Source organism: Cetorhinus maximus, chromosome 1 (assembly GCF_964194155.1).
Source record: "Cetorhinus maximus chromosome 1, sCetMax3.hap1.1, whole genome shotgun sequence".
NCBI classification, from domain to species: Eukaryota; Metazoa; Chordata; class Chondrichthyes; order Lamniformes; family Cetorhinidae; genus Cetorhinus; species Cetorhinus maximus.
In genome coordinates this window covers 224937651-224962016 of record NC_135879.1, presented here as the reverse complement: position 1 = coordinate 224962016, position 24366 = coordinate 224937651, and the positions used below count along the sequence as shown (strand labels likewise).

At 42.2% G+C, this 24366-nt stretch overlaps 2 protein-coding genes across 6 annotated transcripts in view; both read left to right on the top strand.

The window, feature by feature from the left end:
* Window positions 1-11427, top strand: part of rnf24 (ring finger protein 24) — a 632553-nt gene extending 621126 nt beyond the window's left edge. Inside the window, exon 7 of the transcript XR_013578203.1 lies at window positions 11406-11427. The gene's annotated coding sequence lies outside the window, so the exon portion shown is untranslated. The remainder of the gene's footprint in view (window positions 1-11405) is intronic.
* ptpra (protein tyrosine phosphatase receptor type A) overlaps window positions 1-24366 on the top strand; it is a 333338-nt gene that overhangs the window by 206906 nt on the left and 102066 nt on the right. For all 5 annotated transcript variants that reach the window (XM_078554083.1, XM_078554102.1, XM_078554109.1 and 2 more), the window contains 2 exons: window positions 852-925; window positions 14286-14422. In XM_078554083.1, coding sequence (XP_078410209.1) covers window positions 852-925; window positions 14286-14422 — 211 coding nt within the window. The remainder of the gene's footprint in view (window positions 1-851; window positions 926-14285; window positions 14423-24366) is intronic.

Here is a 24366-nt window from a genome sequence, read left to right as displayed (position 1 = left end):
ATTCAAAATCATGAGGGGCTGCAACAGAGTGAATAGAGAAACCATTCCATTGGCGGAATGCTCAAGAACCTGAGGATATAGATTTTAAGTGTTGGCAAAAGGACCAGAGGAAACAGGATGAAAAGCTTCTTTTTAATACAGCAAGTTGTCAGGATAAGGAATGCGCTGCCCGGGAGTGTGGCGGAGACAGATTCAATCATGGCTTTCAAAAAGGAATTGGATAAGCACCTAAAGGGGGAAAAAATGCAGGCTATGGGGAAGGAATGGGATTAGGTAAATTCCTTTTGCAGAGAGATGGCACAGGCTCAACGGGCCAAATGCTCTACTGCTGTACTGTAATCATTGTATTGTATGAAATGATGAGAAATCAGTACTGCCTTGGAACTTAAAAATATAGAGCAACTAGGCAATGAGATCAGTAACTGCTCTGTAGTGAAAAGCCTTAGCATGGAGCTGTTTTCAAAAGTCTATAAAAGATTGCTTTTATATATCAAAACTGGAATGAGACCACCTATGATAAAACCGGTCTTACACATGCACACAATTCCTGCCTAGAAGATGAACATCAAATATTTGTAGATGTTTCTGTTCAGCTGTTGACTGCAAAATCATTTGTGAGATGTTTCTACCAACATTGCTCCTCGTCAGAAAGCATCTAGCCTTTGCTTGTAAGCTTATCAAGTGGGAAATTACAAATATAAGTTTGTACCCTCCCCAATGGTAGAAAGCATTGAAGCATCAGTGCACTATTCCACAACTGTGCTTGCATTATACAACATACTTTTCTTTTAAAAAGGTTGTGTTACAATATGATGCAAACTGCTAACTTTTGTGAAATTTCATCTCATCAGGTTTAAAAAGTACAAGCAGGCTGGAAGTCATTCAAATTCCTTCAGGTTATCCAATGGCAGAACAGATGATACAGGTGGGTTTCAAAGCCAAATCTATTAAATGCAAAAGTGACACGAATACAGCAAGAGCTCCAATTTGGTATCTCATTGTAAAATAACAATTGATAATCCCAAGATAGATCATGTGGTTTACAGTTAAATATGAAGGTATATTACTAATATCGCTTCGGTGATTCTTCAGTGTATACTCATAGATTTTTGATTGACAAGCGAGTCAAGAGTCTTGGGGGGAAAGACAGGAAAGTGAAGTTAAGGCCACAATCAGATCAACCATGGTCTTATTTAATGGCAAAACAGACTCGATGAGCTGAAAGGCCTCTTCCTGCTCATATTTCATATGATCTTAGAAAATGACAGCTGCTTCAGTTGTCAGAAGTGATTGTTCTAGTCTCTCAAAGCTGATCATCCATCAAAGATATGGGCAACCCCAATTAAATTTGCGAGACAACACAAGAGGTAGCAGTCTCGCTTAAAGCAGCTGTAATAGAATATATTGTGGCTTCCTTTTGTTGTTCTCAAATGAGCCTTCACTCTACTATGGTGCATGTATGAGGTAAAGATCTTGTGTGTGTGTGTGCAAATGCTCTCGCTTCTTTCTCTCTTGTGTCTCTGACTCAAATGACATGCTACTTATCACAGAATCACTGTGCAGAAGAAGCCCTTCGACCCATCGAGTCTGCACCAACACGTGAGAAGCACCTGACCTACCTACCTAATCTCATTTACCAGCACTTGGCCCATAGCCTTGAATGTTATGACATGCCAAGTGCTCATCCAGGCACTTTTTAAAGGATGTGAGGCAACCCGCCTCCACCATCCTCCCAGGCAGTGCATTCCAGACCGTCACCACCCTCTGGGTAAAGAAGTTTTTCCTCACATCCCCCTAAACCTCCTGCCCCTCACCTTGAACTTATGCCCCCTTGTGACTGACCCTTCAACTAAGGGGAGCAGCTACTACCTATCCACCCTGTCCATGCCCCTCATAATCTTGGACACCTCGATCAGATCATCCCTCAGTCTTCTTTGCTCCAACGAAAACAACCCAAATCTATATCCAACCTCTCTTCATAACTTAAATATCATTTGATTGGAGGTTCATACAACAACAACTTATATTGCATCTTTAATGGAATAAAATGCCTGAAATACTTCACAGGAGTGTTATAAAGCAAGATATGACACCGAGCCACATAAGATGGCAGATGACCAAGAGCTTGGTTAAGGAGCATCTTAAAGGAAGAAAGACAGGTAGAGAGCTGGAGAGGTTTAGAGAGGGAATGCTTTTTGGAAACCCAAAAATACTACACCCACTGGCTCCCCTTTATCTACCCCGCTAGCTTCACTCTTTAAAAAATTCTAATATATTTATCAAACATAATTTCCCTTTAGTGAAAACATGCTGACTCTGTCTAATTATACTATGATTTTCCAAATGCACTGTTAAGCCTCCCTTAATAATAGATTCCAGCATTTTCCTAATGACTGATGTCAAGCTAACTGACCTGTACATCACTCTTTTCTTTCTCCCTCCTTTTCTTGAATCGTGGTGGTATGTTTGCTAACTCTTTAAGCTGCAGGATTTAATATATATTAAGTAAGAAGTCTCTGGTCACAGATTAATTGTTTGGTGAAGGATTGCTGCAGTGTGAGGTCAGTCAGAGTTTGATTTTTCTTGAAGACTGCAGTTCCGAACCCAAAATGAAATGCCTTGCTTTCTTTCGCTTTTTTGAAGTGTGATTGTGAGGGAGACCTTTTGAATAAAGAACCTGTTTTTGATGTTGAACTGCCTGGTCTTCCAAATGTACCATGGGATCTTTCACATTTACCTAAACCATCAGAATGGGCAGAAAAGCCTCAGTTTCAAATTAGACGAAAAGGACAGCACCTCTGATGTTGCAGTGCTCCCTCTGTACTACACTGAAATGTCAGCCGAGATTATGTGCTGCAGGCCTGGAATGAGACTTGAGTCCACAAACCTCTGATTGAGAGGTGAAAGAGCTATGCTGATAAACAGTAGACATTTTAAAATGTATCTGATAGACGAATGAGAGATTGATGGGAGCCAAATTTATTTTTACTGTGCCTAACTTTATAGCTGTTGATCATTTTGGAGTGTCATGCAATTTTTAAGTAAAGTAAATTTTGCCCACAGTCACCAATGACTTTCTTAGAACATATTTAAATGAGTGCTGTTTGTAGAGTAAGAACCAAGAGTTGTTTTAAACCAGAATGCATGTGTGTTTTTAGTTAAATAATAGCTAACTAATTTCAGTATCTTAAAAATTACTTGAGCATTATTTCAGATACAAAAATTAAGCAATTGGAAGGACCTACATTTACGCATGATATCACAGTATTCATTATACTGGCAATTGGGCTAGGTCCTCCCGTAATATAGATATGCCAGAACCTTTAATTTTTGTCATGATTTCTAAGATTTTATTTAATGGCTTTTGCAGTGGAATTGTGTCATTTTCTAGTTCATGTTTTTGAGAATGCCAAAATTTGTCTCTAAGGAAGATGAGGTTTACTTGCCTTGTAGTTATTTGCTTTTTGATTATAATAATGATAAATCCTTGAAAACATGACATGCTTAGAAAGGGACCAAATAGCTCGCTGAAATTCATTTTTATTTTTCTTCAATTCCATATTTACTTCTAAATTTGTCCTATTCTAACAATAATAATAATAATAACAGTTATAACCTCCTACTCATGGAGATATTTTAGTTTTTACTGGCCTGAAGGTGGTTTTGAGAAGCTAGTGGAAGGCAGCGAAGTGTGGCTTGCGTATTCATGCTTTCAGAGCAGTTTCAATAAGATCAAACTTGAAACTACGTTTTCCCATGCCTCAGTTGAATGGTTACTAATTTTGGAAAATATGACAGATCGGAGCTCTATCTCCAGAAAGAATTAGGCAGAGTGGGAGGTACTTAATATTAGTTATTTCTGCCTTCCTTCAATAATGGTTCACCTTAACGTTCATTTTGATTTATATTGGCATCCTTAAAATAAGCATAAGAAGTGAACTAAGTACAGCAAATACATTTTAAGCAAACAGCAAATAAATTTTAAGCAAGCTCTTAACTGTACATTGAACAATTCAAAAGCAACCATATCTGCACTTTTATGAAATCAAATCAAAAGAGAATACATTTTAAGCAAACAGCAAATAAATTTTAAGCAAGCTCTTAATTGTACGTTGAACAATTCAAAAGCAACCATATCTGCACATTTATGAAATCAAATCAAAAGAGAATGATATATAATATTCCCAGAATATAATACTGACTGTTGCAGCTCTTAGTATAGTGCCTCAGTTCTCTACTTCGGATATTGGTAGGCAGCCATGTTGCTTTATTATCATTTGGGACAAAAAATAATTTTTTACATGTTGAGTTGGTTGATCTAAAAGCACAACATGCACAGCTTTACACTATATTTGTGTAACTATACTCCAAATATGTGAACTGTGCACAATTTTGTTTTCAAGCTTTTTTGTGTTCACTTCAGCAGCTTCTTTTGAGGCCACTCTACTTTGCTCATCTCCGGTAAAGTCAATGTTATGTTCTCATTCCGTTATTTTTCGCCATTCCCTGCCATACCGTGCTATTCATTCTATTCCACTCTTATGAACCAGAGCTTGCATTTTGTGTGCCTGGCTAATTAGTTTATTTCTTTTCTTGCATTTTAAGCTATGTTTAAATAACATGATATGCGCAAGATTGTGAATATTTGTGTTGTTTTTTAATATCAGATTTGGTTTTCTTTGGTATCGTAACTTTGGAAACATTGCTACTTCAAAATAACATTTCTTGTGGCCTGAAAATAATACGTAACTGCAGGTCTTACAGATTTTAATGAGTACTGCTCTCTCTGTCTTACAAGCATCCTCTCACTACTGGTCATCAGAGGTTGGTGTAATCTACACCATGACAATACTTGAAATTCATCAAATGGCAATCTCAGTCAAATTCCACAAATACAGCTAATGAGGAAATTGAAAGATTCACACAAATACTAGTTGGTGTGCTAAAAAGTTGAGGTTAACGGCGTATTGTCAGGACAGAGGAAAAGTGTCATTGCTCTGCATCAACCTGTGCTGCACCTTACCTAACAGCGCTCCATACTAACTGGGTGACAAAAATACAAAAATGTTCTAAGCCTCCAATTCTAACATCTTTGATCTTAATGTAAAATGTAACGAAACACAAAATGTATGAATTCAGGGTAAAACCATATCTAATTGAGACCAATGGTCGTATATTTTAACTACTTGCTGATGTTTAGATTTTTTATTTATTCTTTCATAGGATGTGGGTGTCACTGGCAAGGCCAAAATTTGTTGCCCATCCCTAATTGCCCATGAACTTAGTGGTTTGCTCAGAGGATAGCTAAGAGTCAACCACATTGCTGTGGACCTGGAATCACATGTAGGCCAGGCCAGGCCAGGCAAGGGTGGCAGAGTTAGTGAACCAGATGGGTTTTTAGAAAAATCAACGATGGTTTCATGGTCATTATTACAGGGATTCATTTTTAATTCCAGATTTTTTAATTGATTGAATCTAACTTCTATCAGCTGCTGTGGTGGGATTTGAACCTGTCCTCAGACCATTAGTCCAAACCTCTGGATTGCTAGTCCAATGACATTATCACTATGCCAGCACCTCCCTCGATGCTACTAACTTGATTACTGTACTCAATATGTATGCTAGCAATTTTTTAAAACTATAATGTGAATAGCTGGTAGCAATCTGAAAGCTATTATCCCATTCCTGGTTATGCTGAAATTTAATAATTGCTTTCTCTTTGCTCTATCAACTCTATTTCTAGTTTGTAACTCTACTACTTCTCGACTATATTGTGGATAGCTTAGTAATACTTGTGCAGTATTTAGTTTAATTAGTAGTGTCTTGAAACACATTTAAAAGAATTGCACAGTATAATTTCTAAAATTCATAATTATACTAAGGTGGCAAATTAGCCATTAACGAAATGATGATTCTTGAATGAGATCTGCAGATTATAAATCCTAATTAGATGAACATGGATAGAAATATCTGCATTTTGGAACCAAAAAGCTACTAAAGTTAAGAAAGAGTAATCTCTTTATTACAGTAAAGCCTAAAGCTTTTTGACCATAGGCTGAGTGGGAGTAGTTTATAGGCCCACTGACATTGGTTACATGGTAGGGCAGAATATCCAGGAAGAAATAAATGGGGCTTGTAAGAAATCATGGGTGACTTCAATTTACACACAGATTGGGTGAATCAGATTGGCAAATGTAGCCTGGAAAATGAGTTCATAGAGTGTATTTTGGACATTTGCTTAGTGCAGCATGTTATAGGGCCAACCAGGGAGCAGGCTATTCTGGATCTGGTAGTGACCAATGAGACTGGATTAATCAATGACCTCATTATAAAGGAGCCTCTAGGTGACAGCGATCATAACATATTAGAATTTCATGTTCAGTTTGAAGGGGAGAAGTGTGTGTCTAAAACAAGCGTCAAACAAGTCTAAAAAAAGCTAGCTAGTAATATAAAATCAGACCGTTAGAGCTCCGACAAGTATTTAAATATGAAAAGAGTAACTAAAGCTAGTGTTGGTCCTTTAGAGAGCGAGTCTAGGGAATTGATGGTGGAAAATAAGGAAATGACAGAGGCATTGAACAAGTATATTGTGCCCGTCTTCACTGTAGTAGACTTAGAAAACTTCCCAAAGATGCTTGAAAATCAGGAGGTGAACGGGAGGGAGGAACTTAAAACAATTAGCATCACTAGGGAAAAGATGCTGGGAAAACTATTAGACCTAAAGGCTGACAAGTCCCCAGGACCAGATGGCCTGCATCTTTGGGTCTTGAAGTGGCTGCAGAGATACTACATGCATTGGTAATAATCTTCCAAAATTCCTTAGATTCTGGAAGGGTTACAGTGGATGAGAAAATTGCTAATGTAAGACCTTTATTCAAGAAAGGAGGGAGACAGAAAAGCAGTAAACTACAGGACAGTTAACCTAACATCTGTCATAATGTAACTGCTAGAATCCATTATTAAGGAGGTTATAGCAGGATACTTAGAAAATGATCATTTGACCAGGCAGAGTCAACATGGCTTTGTGAAAGGGAAATCATGTTTAACTAACTTATTAGAGTTTTTTGAGGAAGTAACAAGCAATTTGGATAAAGGGGAATCTGTAGATGTGGTAGTGTATTTGGATTTCCAGATGGCAGTTAATAAGGTGCCGCATCAAAGGTTACACAAGATAAGATTGCATGCTGTAGGGGGTAGCATATTAGCAAGGGTAAAGGGATGGTTAGCTAACAGGTAGCAGAAAGTAGGGATAGCTGGGTCTTTTTCGGGTTGGCAAGCTGCAACTAGCGGAGTGCCACAGGGATTAGTGCTGGGGCCTTGACGATTTGCAATCTACTTCAGTGAAGGAACCGAATGTATGGTAGCTAAATTTGCCAATGATACCAAGATAGGTGGGAAAGTAGGTTGTCAGTAGAGAGTCTGCAAAGAAAGTGAGCAGGCAAATGAGTCTTTTCCGGGTTGGCAAGCTGTAAGTAGTGGAGTGCCACAGGGATCAGTGCTGGGGCCTCAACTGCTTATAATCTACATCAATGACTTGGATGAAGGGACTGAATGTATGATAGCTAACTTTGCTGATAATACCAAGATAGGTAGGGAAATAATCTGCAAGAGGAGGTCGAGAGTGTGCAAAGAGATATGGGCTGGTTAAGTGACTGGGCAAAAATTTGACAGATAGAATATGTTGTGGGAAAATGTGAACTTGTGCACTTTGGCAGGAAGAATAGCAAAGCAGTATACTATTTAAATGGAGAGACATTGCAAAACTCGGCAGTGCAAAGGTATCTGGGTGCCCTGGTGCATGGATCACAAAAGTTAATATGCAAGTACTGCAAGTGATTAGTAAGACAAATGGAATGTTGGCTTTTATTGCAAGGGGAATGGAATATATAAGTAGGGAAGTTTTATTGCAGCTGTACAGGGCCTTGGTGAGACCACATCTGGAGTACTGTTTACAGTTTTGGCCTCCTTATTTGAAGAAAAGATATAATTGTGTTAGAAGCAGTTCAGAGAAGGTTCACTCATCTCACCCTTGGAATGAGGGGCTTATATTATGAAGAAATATTGGGCCCATACCCACTGGAGTTTAGAAGACAGAGGTGATCTTATTGAAACATAGAAGCTCCTGAGGGAACTTAATAAGAGTAGATACCGTACAGATTTTCCATTTGTGGGGAGACTAGAACCAGGGGACACATTTTAAGAAGTCTCCCTTTTAAAATAGAGATGAGGAGAAGTTTTTTTCTCTCAAATGTTTTTTAGTATGTGGAATTCTCTGCCACAAAAAACAGTTTAGGCTGGGCCATTGATTTTGTTCAAGGCAGAGTTGGACAGATTTTTGATGAACAGGGAGTCCGGAGTTATGGGGGGCAGACAGGAAAGTGGAGTTGAGACCACAACCAGATCAGCCTTGTGTGACACCAAAAAGTTAATGTGAAACTGAAGCCAACAGGGAACAGGGGAAAACTCTCATCACTGGCTGCAATCATATTTGACACAAAGGAAAATGGTTGTGCTTGCTGGAGGCCAATTATTTTAGCCCAATAATTTGCTGCAGGAGTTCTTCGAGGCAGCATTTAAGGCCCAAGAGGGAGCCTCTCAATAACATTCTTTGGCATTCTCATCGTCAAATCCCCTACCATTAACACAAATAAAAACAGTAAGTGCTGGAAAAACTTAGTAGGTCTGGCAGCACCTGTGGAGAGAGAAACAAAGTTAATGTTTCAAGTTGAATTTGACTCTTCAAGTGTTGCCCAATCGCAGAATCACATCGAACAGATATTTTGTTTTGACTTTTGCATGCGGGGGCTGGTTAAGCGTGGCCTGTATTCTGCCTGTTACGAGCAGCCGGAGGAACATGTTGTTTGATTCGATCAGCCAGTTGTTGGGAGTACGGCCTACATACTTTGGCATGTAGGAAAAATGAGAGGAAAGTTATGAGGAACAATGGTAATAAGAAACTGCATTTCACTGTCAAAACAGGTTAATTATATATATTTTTAATTCCTTCATGGGATGTGGGCATCGCTGGCTATGCCAGCATTTATTGTGCATCCCTAATTGCCTTTGTTTGGAGAGCATTTGCTGTGGGTCTGAAGAATGGCAATTTCCTTCCCTAAGGGACATTAGTGAACCAGATGTGTCTTTATGGCAATCAGCAACAGTTTCGTGGTGGTCATCAGACTTTTAATTCCAGATTTTGTTTTATTGTATTCAATTTTCACCATCTGATATGTGGGAATCGAAACCCGGTCCCCAGAGCATTACCCTTTGTCTCTGTATTACAAGTCCAGTGATAATACCACTATGCTACCGTCTCCCCTTAATTTTTATGGTGTTTCAAGTGCTCATCCAAATACTTATTAAGTAAATATCCAAACTGGAAACCAACATTTAAAGTTTAGTTAAACACTGCAATAAAAATAAATGACTTATCAGATGAATTTTAGGGTAGTTACAAATGCACTTATAGATTATAGTCCATTTCTAATAACTCAATCTTGCCAAACACAACTTTGAATTAAGTATTGTAGCCTGTATTGCACTAACATTATTTAGTGCTGTCACACACCTTGTCAAAGGCAGTTAGGGATGGGCAATAAATGCTGGCCTTGCCAGCAATGCCCACATCCCATGAATGACTTAAAAAAAAACATGGAAAGCAAAACGTTTCCTACGTTTAAAACATGACTTTGATAGTCTCTGGATGTTGTAAAGTGCTTCACAGGCAATGAAATACTTTGTAATGGTTAGATTTTCCAATTGGAGACTAGAAACAGGAAGCGGGTCTATTTTTGTGTCAGAAGCCCACCTCAAGAACCTGACTCAGATTTGGATTTTCCCAGGGTCAACACTTAATTGGGATGGAGATTGGTTTTCTGCCCAATAAAAGCTATTAGGGCAGGAATAGAGACAGCTTTCAGTCACACATAGCAAGCATCACTGAGGCTGCTGCTTGTTCCAAGGGAGAGTGTTGGTGCCAAAGCCTGCCACTGCACCATGAGGACCTGAGATGGCATAGCGGATCTGGATGCCTGTCGCCACCCATGTGGGAAAGGCGGGGAGGTCCTCTTCCATAATGTATCCCCTTTTGTTCTTTAATAAGGACATTGTAATTGGCATTATACTCAAACTGGAAATCAACATGAGGTTAGCAGGTGAAGGCAAGCTCGTCATGCATCGGGGGCGGGGGGGGGACCTTTCTTCAGCGTCATCTCCGTCTGCTCGAGGGCATTGCAGGACAGTACCCGACCGCTTCAGATGCCAGACCAGGTAATGCACGTGATGCCCTATCAGTTGAAATCCTGACCTGTTGCCCAGCATTGGTAAAGGGGGCAACTATTATCTGGATGATGTCAGTGTTCAGCTGCCTGAGATGCCACAGAGGTCCACAGCTGACAAGGGGATGGATACCTGTTACCATCTAGAGAGTTACAGTCTCCTGAGCCACTGATTCTACACCATTTATAGGCCTCTTCACCTATGCCCATAGATCCTGTGCTCAGAGTGATAGCTCCTTCTCCTTTGTGCTCCTCGTCCCTCTTCTCTAACATCCTGATGCCCAGCAATCTGCCTTTTCTCTGCAGGCTGCTGCTACTTATCTCCATTGACCTCGCTTTCTGAAGGTGCAGCACCCATTTCCTGCACTCTTCTTGGTGCTCAAGTGGAGTTCAAGCCCGCTGCTCTGATGTCAGGCAATGCCAGAAGGGTGACAATCTCCTGAATTGGCAAATTTGTTAATGCTGGCTCATCCTCTGACTTGTAATGAGCTCCTGCAACTTAAACTTTAAGAGGTTAAACCCTTTAAACTTCAAAAAGCATTTTTAATTTTTAAAATTCTTCTTACCCCCATTATATCTCCTTGCCACCATGCAGCTGGTCTGACATCAGGAAACTGCTGAAGTCTGGCTGCCTTTCTGAAAATCCAAAGATTCCCGAGACTTAATGAGCCCGAAATGATATGAATTAGCTCCTTCATTGGTGCAGGCAGATTCTGAGGCCTGCTCCCTTGCCCATTCTTGGGAATGTAATGTGAGGTTGTCCACTTTGGCAGGAAGAATAGAAAAACAGAACATTACTTAAATGGAGAGATTAGAGTGCTGCAGTACAGAAGGATCTGGATGTCCTTGTACAAAAAGTTAGCATGCAGGTACAGAAAGTAATTAGGAAGGCAAACGGAATGTTTAGTGCCAGGGTATGGAGTATAAAAGTAAGACAGTCTTGCTACAACTGTGCAGGGCACCAGTGAGACCTCACCTCAAGTACTGTGTACAGTTCTGGTCACCTTACTTGAAGAGGAACATTTTTGCATTGGAAGCAGTTCAGAGAAGATTCACTCAGCCGATTGCTGGAAGAAGGCATTGTCTTACAAGGAAAGATTGAGCAGGCTGTACGTATGCTCGTTGGAGTTTAGAAGAATGAGAGGTGACCTTGATGAAACATCAAAGATTCTGAGGGGACTTGACAGGGTAAATGCTGAAAGGGTGTTTCCTCTGATAAGGGAAACTAGAGCTAGGAGGGAACAGTTTTAAAATAAGGGGTCGCACCTTTAAGACTGAGATGAGGAATTTTTCCTCAGGGTCATTAGTGTTTGGAACTCACTTCCCCAGCGAGCAATAGAGGCTGGGTCATTGAATGTACTGAAGGCTAAGTTAGACAGAACGCAGTTTATTATTTAAATAGAGAGAGATTGCAGAACGTGATAGTACAGAGGGATCTGGGTGTCCTGCCATGAATCACAACAAGTTAGTACGCAGGTACAGCAAGTGATTAGGAAGGCAAATGGAATGTTGGTGTTTATTGCAAGAGGAATGGAATATAAAAGTAAGGAAGTTTTACCGCAGCATTGGTGAGACCACATCTGGAATACTGTGAACAGTTTTGGTCTCCATATTTGAAAAATGATATAATTGTGTTATGAGTAGTTCAGAGAAGGTTCATTCCTGGGATAAAGGGCTTATCCTATGAAGAAAGTCTTTCCAGGTTGGGCCTATACCCATTGGAGTTTAGAGAAATAAGAGGTGGTCTTATTGGAACATATAAGATCCTGAGGAGATTTGATAGGGGAGATATTTCCACTTGTGGGAGAGACTAGAACTAGGGGACACAGTTTAAGAATAAGAGATCTCCCCTTTAAGACTGAGACAAGGGCAACTTTTATTTCTGAGAGGGTCGTTAGTATGTAGAATTGTGTTCCCCAGAGAGCAATGGAGGCTGGGTCATTGAATTTATTCAAAGCAAAGTTAGACAGATTTTTGATGGAGAAGGGAGTCGAGGGTTATGAGGGCAGAGAGGTAAGTGGAATTGAGATTTTTGATTGACCACGGAGCCGAGAGTTATGTGGTAGGCAGGCAAGAATGTGGGGTTAAGGCCACAATCTGATCAGCCACGATATTATTGACTGGCAGAGCAGGCTTGATGGGTCTACTCCTACTCCCCATATTTTATATGATCTTATGTAGTTTGCTATCTTCAGTACTTTGAGGAACGAACTGATGGATATAATCATACTAGAGAGGGCACCAAGAGATTTATGAGGATGTTGACAGGATTGGAGAATTTTAGCCCTAAAAAAAGGTTAGATTGGCTGGTGTTGTTTTCTTTGGAACAGAGAAGATTTAATTGAAGTGTAGAAAATTAACAGGTCCAACTGGAGTGACTAAGAAGGACCTATATCACTTAGCAAAGAGGCCAGTACCCAGGGGAAATAGATTTAAAGAATTGCGAGAAAGATTAGAGGGCAGTTGAGGATTTTTTCACCCCAAGGTGGTAGGCATCTGAAACTCATTATCTCAAAGGATAGTTGAGACAGAAACCCTAATTGCATTTAAGTAAACTACAAGGCTATGGACCAAGAGTAAATAACTGTTAATCGACTGACACAGATGGGGTAATGCAAATGGCCTCCTCCTGTGCTGTACATTTTTATGATTCTATCCCTGTAAACTTTATAATTTAGTAACAAATAGATTTGAAATATGAAGGATCATTCCAAATCAGGTGAATTTTCCTGTTCCATTAATTTTGCATATGATTTTTATTTTAGATCAGTTCTTCCTCATTTTTAAAAAAATGTATTCATTCACAGGATGTGGGCTTTGCTGGCTCAGCCAGTGTTTATTGTCCATCCCTAATTGCTCTCGAAAAAGTGGGCGTGAGCTGCCTCCTTGAACTGCTGCAGTCCATGTGATGTATGTACAACCTCAATGCTGTTAGGAAAGAGTTCCAGGAATTTGACCCAGAGACAGTGAGGCAATGACAATATAGTTCCAAGTCAGAGTGGTGTGTGGCTTGGAGGGGAACTTGCAGATGGTGGTTTTGCCATGCATCTGCTGCCCAATCCTTTAAGTTGTAGAGGTCGTGGTTTTGGAAAGTGCTGCCGAAGGAGCCTTCGTGAGTTGGTGCAGTGCATCTTGTAAACGGTGTACACTGCTGCCACTGTGCGCAGTGGTGGGAGGGAGTGAATGTTTAAGGTGATGGATTGGGTGCCAATCAAGCAGGCTGCCTTATCCTGGATGGTGTCAAGCTTCTTGAGTATTGTTCATGCACTCACCCAGGCATGTGGAGAGCATTCTATCACATTGTGCCTTACAGATGGTGGACAGGCTTTGGGAGTCAGGAGATGAGTTACTCTCTGCAGAATTCCCACCCTCTCACCTGCTCTTGTAGCCACAGCATTTATATGGCAAGTCCAGTTCAGTTTCTGGTCAATGGTAACCCCCAGGATGTTGATAATGGGTATTTCAACTTTTAATTGTTGAATTGTTAGTCACTGATATGCTCATAGTTAATTGTAAATTGTGAAGACTGATAGATGCATACCACAGTATGACGATGAATGCAATTTGGGTAAAAAGAGGGCTGAGGGAGAAAAAAGAGAATGCATATGCTAGCTTAGTGCAAAACTTGTTTGCTGCGCAAAAGTTTAATGAAAGTAATTACTGAAACAGTCCACAGATCAGCCTGGCTAGTCATTTTCCTACGCCAATTGTAAGAGGCTGCAAATTAATTTGTAACTGCTGTGATAGTTTTGTGTAATTTGGAAAAGCCAAGCATTAAAAGAAATCCCTGCACATTTATTAAATATTCTTATTTAAAATCTTGTTTGTATGGATGTGTATTTTAATTCAGTTGAAGCTTGTATTCTCTGAGGCCTAATAGCTTGGATTGCAATTCTGAGTTTGTCATTTTTACAAAGCATAAACATGGCTTTATCACCAGAGCACTGCACTTTTAATTGTGGTCCTCTTTTCATCTTTAGATAAATATTTTGTTATCTTTTCATGTAGAGCTCCAGAGCATGCCACTGCTCGCAAGGTCTCCAAGCACTAACCGAAAGTACCCACCACTGTCTATTGAGAAACTGGAAGAGGAAGCTAATCGACGAATGGCAGATGACAACAAACTTTTCAGAGAAGAATTTAACGTAAGTTTATCTAGTTTCATTTGTTATGGTTAATGCACCTAAAGTTTTCCTTTTAATATACTCTTCTGACCTAATGACTTGTGCTATCTTCAACATGTGTCCGATGCTCAGAGCATTTAGAGCTCTGATTTTAAATTGGAGTATGTTTAAGATAGAACTTCTAAATTGGGAGAGTGATAACTTCAGTGGTATGAGAGGGGGTAGAGCCAGGGTAAAATGGAACCAAAGACTAATGGGAAAAACTGTAACAGAGCAGTAGGTAATTTTTAAGGACAAAGTGCTTCATGTGCAGGCTAGGTACATTCCTTTTTGGACTGTATTCTCTGGAGTTTAGAAAAATGAGAGGGTGATCTCATTGAACATACAAGATTCTGAAGCGGCTTGACAGGGTAAACAGAGGTTGTTTCCCATGGGTGGGGAGTCTAGAACAAGGGAGCACAGGTTCAGCATAAAGGGCTGATCATTTAGGACCAAGATTAGGAGAAATTTCTTCACTCAAAGGGTTGTGAATCTTTGGAATTCTCTACCCCAGAGGGCTGTTGATGCTCCATCATTTACTCTGTTTAAGGCTAGGACAGACAGATTTTTAGTGTCTCAGGGAATCAAAGGATATGGGTAACTTGGGGGGAAGAGTGGAGTTGAAGCCCAAGATTAGCCATGATTGTATTGAATGGCAGGGCAGGCTTGAAGGGCCGTTTGGTTTACTCCTGCTCCTATCTCTTGTGTTTCTGTGTTCCAACAAGGCCGAAAGGTAAAGGAACCAAGCCAGGGCTCCTTGGATGACGAGGGAATGGAGAATATCTATTCTCCACAAGGGCGATTAAGTCTAAACCGTTTATCTCTATTTGTGTTACTACTTTGTCTGTCTTACTCTGGATGCTTCCTGCATTCAGAGGAAGAGCCTTTAATTTTAACTTTTTACTCCCTATTTCCTGCATGGACCTTATTGCTGATGCATTGTTAGTGTTAAACTCTCTGTCTGTCCCTGTCCCACTCTGCTTGTTCTTTGCTGCATCTCTACACTGTTCTATTGTCTCAACTTTTCCCTTAGACTTTCTAATTCTCCCAACATCGAACCATTCCCAATACCACCACTCCTCCCAACCCTGTCCCCATTGCCCCATGTCTGTTAGTTTAAAACTTCATCCACAGCCTTAGTTATGCCATCCGCCAAGATTTAGGCTCTAAACTGGTTTCAGTGAAGCTCCTTCCAGTGGACAGCTCCCCTTTTTCCTGAATACTGTATCAGTGCCCCATAATTCGAGACCTCCTCTTCTTACATCACTCTTTGAGCCATGCATTTAATTGTCTAATCTGCTTGACTCAATGCCAATTGGCCTCTGGTTCAGATAACAATCCAGAGATGATTACCTTTGAGGTTCTGCATTTTAACTTGGACCCTAACTCCTCAAACACACTCAGCAGAACAGCATTCCTAGTTCTACCTATGTTGTTGTTCCAGTCTTCCATGGATATGGATCAGGTGCCAGAGGATTGGAGAGTGGCCAATGTGACACCTTATTCAAAAACACTGTAAAGATATTCCGAGTAACTACAAGCCAGCTAGTTTAACATCAGTGATGGGTAAGGTTTTAGAAGCAATAATCAGGGGAAATATCTACAGGCACTTGGAGAGGCTGGAATTCAATAAGGAGAGCCTGCACGGATTTGCAGATGGCAGATTGTGCTTGACTAATCGAATTGAATTTTTTGGTGAAGTCATACCAAGTTGATGGAGGGAATGCAATGGACGTTGTCTGTATGGATTTTAAGAAAGCTTTTGACAAAGAAGCTGGTTAAAAATTAAAGCCCACAAAATAGAAGGGTCAGTGTCAACTTTAATAAAGAATTTGCTTAGGACAGGAAACAGTGAATGGTGGTAAATGGTTGTTTTTCAGACTGGAAGATGGAACACAGTGGTGTTTCCCAAGGGTCAGTGCTAGGACCACAGATTTTTTTTTGATATATATTAGTAGAATAGGGGAGACGGTGGCATGGTGGTAATGTCACTGGATTAGTAATGCATACAAGATTATGACATCTTTAGATAAGGTAGGGTGGTGGGACGGCGGTGGTTAGCTCAGTTGACTAGATGGCTAGCATGCAGTTTAGAATAATGGCAACAGTGCAGGTTCAATTCCCAATCCAGCTGAAGTAGACTTGGGACCTGATTCCTCACTCTGCCCCTGAGCGTAGAAGGTAATGGCAAACCACCAATGACAAAAACTGCCAAGGAAAATGGCTCAGGATGAAGCATCATCAGGCAGTGAGCCAAGGACCTGCAGAGCCTTCATGAAATGGAATGGGGATGGTAAGGTCAATGAAGAAAAGTTGTTTCTTTCAGCTGGTTGTCTTCTGCGCCATGTTCATCATCTGGTGTGTTCAGTGGGTACATAGGTGACTGATAGGGCCAATCTGCACAGAAAGTTCTGTTGGGCAGGACACCACAGACTATTGAGTTTTGGACGAGCTGGGATTTCCTTACTTTCTCCCTCTGCCTCTGAGATGGGCTTGCTTTCAAAGGAGACCGCACCATTTTTTATTTAGTTGCATCAGGTGCAGCGAACCTGGTCTAGCTTCCCTCAGGCCTCAAAGTCCATGTCAAAACTCATAAGTGAAGCCTTGAAAGTGTCTTATGCTTCCTTTGACCACCATAAGAGCGCACTCTTGCCTCAAGCTCTCCATAGAAGGTAGGCTTTGCTAAGTGAGTGTCAGGCATTCTGGCTACATGGCTGGCCCAACTCGGTTGTGATTGTCTCAATATGGAGTTGGATGCTTGGCATGCCAGTTCAGATGAGCACCTCAGTGTTTGGTATTTTGTCCTACCATTTGATCTTCAGAAACTTCCAAAGACAGCTTGGGTGAAAGTGGTTGAACTTCTTGACATAATGCTCATACACAGTCCAGTGTCTCATGCATAGAGCAAAGTGTACAGTATTATTGCTCTATAGAGTATTCAGTTTGGTAGACAATCTTACTACACTTGCTTTGGAAATTCTTGCGTGTGTCTCGCCATCAATATAGACAGCTCAAGAGAGCGTGCTGCTGAGATAAGTGAACTTAACCACTGCTGACAGGTTCTGGCTATGGACTGAAACCTTGGGTTCAAGGCAGGGCTTTCCTGGAGCAGGCTGGTATGTTACTTCAGTTTTCTTCGTGTTGATCGTTAGACCAGAGTTGTCGCATGCATTGGAGAACAAGTTCATACTACATTGAATGTCTAGCTCTGAACTGTCAGCTAGTGCACAGTCATCATCAAACAGAAAATCGCAAACTCTATCCTTTGAGACCTTGGACTTTTCCTGGAGTTATCTTGGATTTAGCAGTCTCCTGTCTGTGATATCTGATTTCGTTGCCAGGATCACCGTGATGGAAGGCATCGGAGAGCATGGTGGAGAAAAATGTGCTGAAGAGGGTTGACGCTAGCATACAGCCCTGCTTATCTCCATTAATGACTGGGAGTGGGTCACAATACACACCATCATCCAGAACACACGCAAGAATATTGTCTTGGAACTGTCAAACCATTGTGATGAATTTCTCAGGGCAGCCTAATTTCTCCATTAGCTTCCAAAGGTACTGACTTCAAATAGGACAGGATACCGCAGACTCTGTTGAGAGGTACCAACACTGACCGTGTCAAAGGCCTTGATCAAGTCAACAAATGTAGTGTAGATATCCATGTGCTGTTCTTGGCATTTCTTCTAGAGCTGTTTCACTGCAAATACCATATCAGTGGTTCCTTGACCTTTCCTGAAACCTCTCGCAGCAGATCCTGTTCGAGATGTTGGCACTAAGCATTTCTGAAGGATTCCAGCAAAGATTTTGTTGGCAGTTGAGAGAAGTGAGATTCTTCTATGATTGTCACAAGATTTGCAAGTTCCTTTCCACTTGTGCAGATGGACAATGGAGGTATCGTTGCATTTTTTGCTGGGTGGTTCCTTACTCCCACATAAACTGAACGTTCAGTGAGCTTCTGGGCCAGGCATTGACCTTGAGCCTTCTAGACTTCAGCTGGGATAGCATTAGCTCTTGGAGCTTTGTGGCTAGACAGGAGTTTGATTGCATTCATTGTGGGAGGATCATCAAGAGAGCAGTTGATGGCAGCCTGTTGATTGCTTCTTCATTGATGGATGAAGGTTGGTTTGAGGATATAGTTAAAATGTTCTACTCATCTTTCTAGAATTTGGGCTTTTTCTGTGAGCAGTGTAGACCTGTCAGCGCCAAGTATTGATGATGAACCAGTAGTCTGGAGCCTGTGGACAGATTTCGGAGCGTTGTAGAATCCCTTCCAATCTTTTTAGTCTGTATATGACTGTGCAGTTTTCTAATTCAGCCAAGTATCTTGCTTCTCTCTGAGCTTGCATTGGACAGTCCTGCAGATGTTTCGGTCCGCGTCGTGCTTGAATACTGATGACTTGTCCCTGACATTCCCTGTAGAGGCGTTGTTTCTTCTCCACTAATTTCTGGATTACCTTCTTGTTTTCATCAAACTAATCTTGATGCCCTGAGAGGTAGGGCCACGGTCCTTGAGACCAATGGAGTACACTATATCCATGAAAGTCACCCAGTCATCCTCAATGTGTGAGTGGCCATTTTCACTGTACACAAGCAACTCTCTAGTTTCCGTGAGAGAGATCCCTTCATGGCTGCCTGTTTGAGCCTTGAGACATTTCTAGACCTTCATGCCCTGGGGATGGTCTAGGGGAATATTTAGCTTTGCAATAAGACGATGGTCAGTCCAGCAGTCAGCGAAGCACATGGCTTTCATTACCTACACGTCCAGCCTGTTCCTCTGCCTAGTGGTAACATAGTTGATTTGATGTGAATGCATAGAACAGGTGTGCATCCAAGATCTCTTGTTGCGATTAGGGAGGCAGAAAACTGTGTTAGTAATTCAGAACTGGTGCTCAGCACACAGTTTCAGCAAGAGGAGACCATTGCTGTTACAGCTGCCAAACCTGCTTCTTTTTGATGAACCCTTCCCATGCCTGGTGAATCCAACTCTTGCACTGAAGTCACCAAGAATGATTAGTTTGTTTAACTTTGGCACAGAAGCAATCAAGGAGTGGAGGTCACCATAGAATTTATCCATGACTTCTTCAGGGTTGGTCATGGTAGGGGCGTTCTCACAGTTGCTTGCCTTTTGCCGTGCAGGGGGTGTTTAAGCACCATCAGACAATCATTAACCTTTGGGAAGGTAAAAAAACTTAATGACTAGATGGCTCATAAGAGTAAAGCTTAGGCCAGCTTCGGTCCATCCTTCTTTTCCATGGGCCCCACAAAATAATGTGTAACCTGCACCTGCCTCAATTTCCTTCAGCTGACCCTCCTCGGGTAGAAAGCCTCGCAGAGGCGGTAGTCTGGATGTTGTACCTAACCAGCTCTCTACTAAGAAGAGCAGCTCTTCTCTCGGGTCTGTCGGCTGTGGTATGAGGGTACGCACATTCCATGTTCCATTGGTGACTAGTGTCACCTTTATTTTTGAGATTGCCTTATGACAGGATTGATGGGATTCCTGCTAGCTTCGGCCTGCTGGCCAGGAAGGTGAAGCAATGTTTAGGACACCTTCTCTAGCTCCTTCCTCATAATTCAATAGGTGAGCAGCAAAGGGCTGCTCAGTTGCTCAGGGAAGCTAAAACAAAAATTAAAATACCTGGAAAAACTCAGCAAGTCTGGCAGCATCTGCGGAGAGGAACGCAGTTAATGTTTCGAGTCCGTATGACTCTTCAACAGAACTAAGTAAAAATAGAAGAGAGGTGAAATATAAGCTGGTTTAAGGGGGTTGGGACAAGTAGAGCTGGATAGAGGTCCAGTGATGGATGGAGATAACCAAAAGATGTCACAGACAAAAGGACAAAGAGGTGTTGAAGGTGGTGATATTATCTAAGGAATGTGCTATTTAAGGGTAGAAAGCAGGGCAAGCAAGGTACAGATAGCCCTAGTGGGGGTGGGGTGGGGTGAAGGAATCGAAAAAGGCTAAAAGGTAGAGATAAAACAATGGATGGAAATACATTTAAAAATAATAGAAATAGGTGGGAAAAGAAAAATCTATATAAATTATTGGGGGGAAAAAGGGGGGGGGATCGGAAAGGGGGTGGGGATGGAGGAGAGAGTTCATGATCTAAAATTGTTGAACTCAATATTCAGTCCAGAAGGCTGTAAAGTGCCTAGTCGGAAGATGAGGTGCTGTTCCTCCAGTTTGCGTTGAGCTTCACTGGAATAATGCAGCAAGCCAAGGACGGACATGTGGGCATGAGAGCGGGGTGGAGTGTTGAAATGGCAAGCAACAGGGAGGTCTGGGTAATGCTTGCAGACAGACCGAAGGTGTTCTGCAAAGCGGTCACCCAGTCTGCGTTTGGTCTCTCCAATGTAGAGGAAACTGCATTGGGAGCAACGAATACAGTAGACTAAATTGAGGGAAGTGCAAGTGAAATGCTGCTTCACTTGAAAGGAGTGTTTGGGCCCTTGGACGGTGAGGAGAGGGGAAGTAAAAGGGCAGGTTTTGCACCTTCTGCAGTTGCATGGGAAGGTGCCGTGGGAGGGGGTTGAGGTGTAGGGGGTGTTGGGGGAGTGGACCAGGGTGTCCAGGAGGGAACGATCCCTGCAGAATGCCGCCAGGGGGGGTGAAGGGAAGATGTGTTTGGTGGTGGCATCATTCTGGAGTTGGCGGAAATGGCGGAGGATGATCCTTTGAATGTGGAGGCTGGTGGGTTGATAAGTGAGGACAACGGGGACCCTATCATGTTTCTGGGAGGGAGAGGAAGATGTGAGGGCGGATGCTTGTGTTCCTCTCCTGACCTGCCAGGTGCTGCCAGACCTGCTGAGTTTTTCCAGGTATTTTTATTTTTGTTTTGGATTTCCAGCATCTGCAGTTTTTTGCTTTTTGCTCAGGGAGGCTGCTGAGTTCCACTTTTGCTGCTTCCCAGTGAAAAACAACCTGAAGGATTGAGCCATCGCCTGCACGTTCACGGCTACAGCTCTCTGTGAATCCACACCTGGCACGTTGCTCACCCGTCACCTCAGGACATGTGACAGATAAATGATGAATGACGGATGGTGGAAAGGTGATGAATGTGAGTTGGATTAAACTGTGAGGGAGAGTTGCATGTCGTCAGCTCATGGTGAACTAGCTTGGTCCAGGACAAGACAAGTCCAGGTAGCAGGAGATAGATCCAAATTAAGTGGGTTACCAGGACATAATCTGTGTATTGTTGAGCTCCACATGTTCCACAACACTATGCTGACCCACCTTCAAACCAGTTGGACCTTAGATTGACCTCGTTCACCCATTGGCTGGTTGTACAAGGACTAGGGCACACAAATTTAAGGTTTTGGGCAAGAGATGCAAGGGGTGTGAAGATGAACCTTTTGAAGCAGTGCATAGTAATGACCTGGAACTTGCGGCCTACAAGGGCAGTGGAAGTGTAGATGATCAATGATTTCAAAAGGAATTTTATGGTCACTTGAGGGAAATAAATTTCTATGGCCACAGGGACACTAGGAGAATGATACTGGATTGCGCTGCAGAGAGCTGGAATGGACTTGATGGTCCAAGTAGCCTTGTTCAGTACCTTGATGACTCTGGCCGTACTTTAATGACCCTTGTGAGTGGTTTGGGATGGAAAATCAGATAGCATGGTGGCAGGGGCACAGTGCCCATTGCCATGAGCTACTTGCGCACACGCCCCCAAAACCCTGCCAAGTAATGGCCACAAAAGCTGCCTCCTGCCAGCTCCAGTATTTTATTAGTGGAGGGGGTGAGTCGTGGCAATCTAGCTGCAGGTGTGGGTTCTTCCAGTTCAAGCACTTTGTAACCAACAGCCCCCTTCATGATAGTCGCCACTGCTGTTTGTTCCACCGTCCACCCTCTGGAATTACAACCCCCCTCCAAATCAACCTTGCCATGTTTTGCCTGACTGGCTCTGGCAAAACTGTCCCATTACCTTGCTGTCTGTTTTCAGCAGTGATCCTTGGGGAATGGCTGCAGTCCCAGCAATGCCCGCCTTTCCTGGTGGCACCTCTCAGACTGGAGAACTGTCGGTCACCTAATCGGCTGGCAGCTCTGAGACAGGACTTCCTCCCAGATTGGGACGGAAGTCTCAGACCTGAGCGAGTTAAAAGGCAGCCAGCCATTAAATCGGATTGGGGCTTCACGTGTAGAAGCGGGCTTGCTCCGACTTTTCAGCCAGGGAAGGGCGGATGGCTCACCAACTCAGTGAAAAATTCTGGCTATGACTAAGTAATAGTTAGAAGAGCAATGTTGAATTTAACCATTTTGTTAGTGCACCAGCTATTTAAATGTGTTGATTTATTAAGTTTAGGTCTATTGTCCTGAGTCCGTCCATTAACAGTTGTAAGGAGTTGTAAGTTGTGGGAAGGATGTAAGGAGGCTACAAAGCGACGTAGGTTAAGTGAATGGGCAAATATGTGGCAAATGGAGTATAATGTGGGCAAATGTGAAATCTTCCACTTTGGCAGGAAGAATTAAAAGGAAGCATATAATAAATGGTGAGAGATTGCAGAGCTCTGAGATTCAGAGGGATTTGAGTGTTTATGTTTCAGTGTGAATTGGACAAGCTGAGTGAGTGGGCAAATGCATGGCAGATGTAGTATAATGTGGATAAATGTGAGGTTATCCACTTTGGTAGCAAAAACAGGAAGGCAGATTATTATCTGAATGGCTATAAATTGAGAGGTGGGAATGTACAACGAGACCTGGGTGTTCTCGTACACCAGTCGCTGAAGGTAAGCATGCAGGTGCAGCAGGCGGTAAAGAAGGGAAATGGAATGTTGGCCTTCATAACCAGAGGATTCGATCACAGGAGCAGGGATGTCTTGCTGCAATTATACAGGGCCTTGGTGAGACCACACCTGGAATATTGTGTGCAGTTTTGGTCTCCTTATCTGAGGAAGGATGTACTTACTACAGAGGGAGTGCAGCGAAGGTTTTCCCGACTGATTCCTGGGATGGCGGGACTGACATATGAGGAGAGATTGAGTCGGTTAGGATTATATACGCTGGAGTTCAGAAGAATGAAGGGGGATCTCCTAGAAACCTATAAAATTCTAACAGGATTAGACAGGGTGAATGCAGGAAGGATGTTCCTGATAGTGGGGGAGTCCAGAACCAGGGGTCACAGTCTGAGGACTGAGATGAGGAGAAATTTCTTCACCCAGAGAGTGATGAGCCTGTGGAATTCGTTACCACAGATAGTAGTTGAGGTCAAAACATTGTATGTTTTCAAGAAGGAGCTAAATGTAGCTCTTGGGTCGAGAGGGATCAAAGGATATGGGGAGAAAGCGGGAGCAGGTTATTGAGTTGGATGATCAGCCATGATCATAATGAATGGCGGAGCAGGCTCAAAGGGCCAAACGGCCTTCTACTGCTCCTAGTTTCTATGACTCTATGTCCCAGTACATGAATCACAAGAGGCTAGTATGCAGGTACAGTAAGTAATTAGGAAAGCTAATGGGATGTTATCATTTATTGTGAGGGGAATTGAAGACAAAGTAGGGAGGTTATGCTTCAGTTGTACAGGGAGTTGGTGAGACCACATCTGGAGTATTATGTACAATACTGGTCTCCTTATTTAAGGAAAGATTTAAATGCATTAGAAGCAGTTCAGAGAAGGTTAACTAGGCTAGTACCATGAATGGGCAGGTTGCCTTATGAGGAAAGGCTGGACGGGTTAAGTTTGTATCTGCTGGAGTTTAGAAGAGTAAGAGGTGACTTGATCGAAACCTTTAAGATCCTGAGGCGTCCTGATAGGGTGGATGTAGAGAGGATGTTCCCTTTGTAGTAGAATCTAGATCTAGGGGTAATGGTTTAAAAATAAGGGGTCACTCATTTAAGACAGAGATGAGGAGAATTTTTTCTCTGAGGGTTGAGAGTCTTTGGAACACTCTTCCTCAAAAGGCAGTGGAAGCAGAGTCTTTGGGCA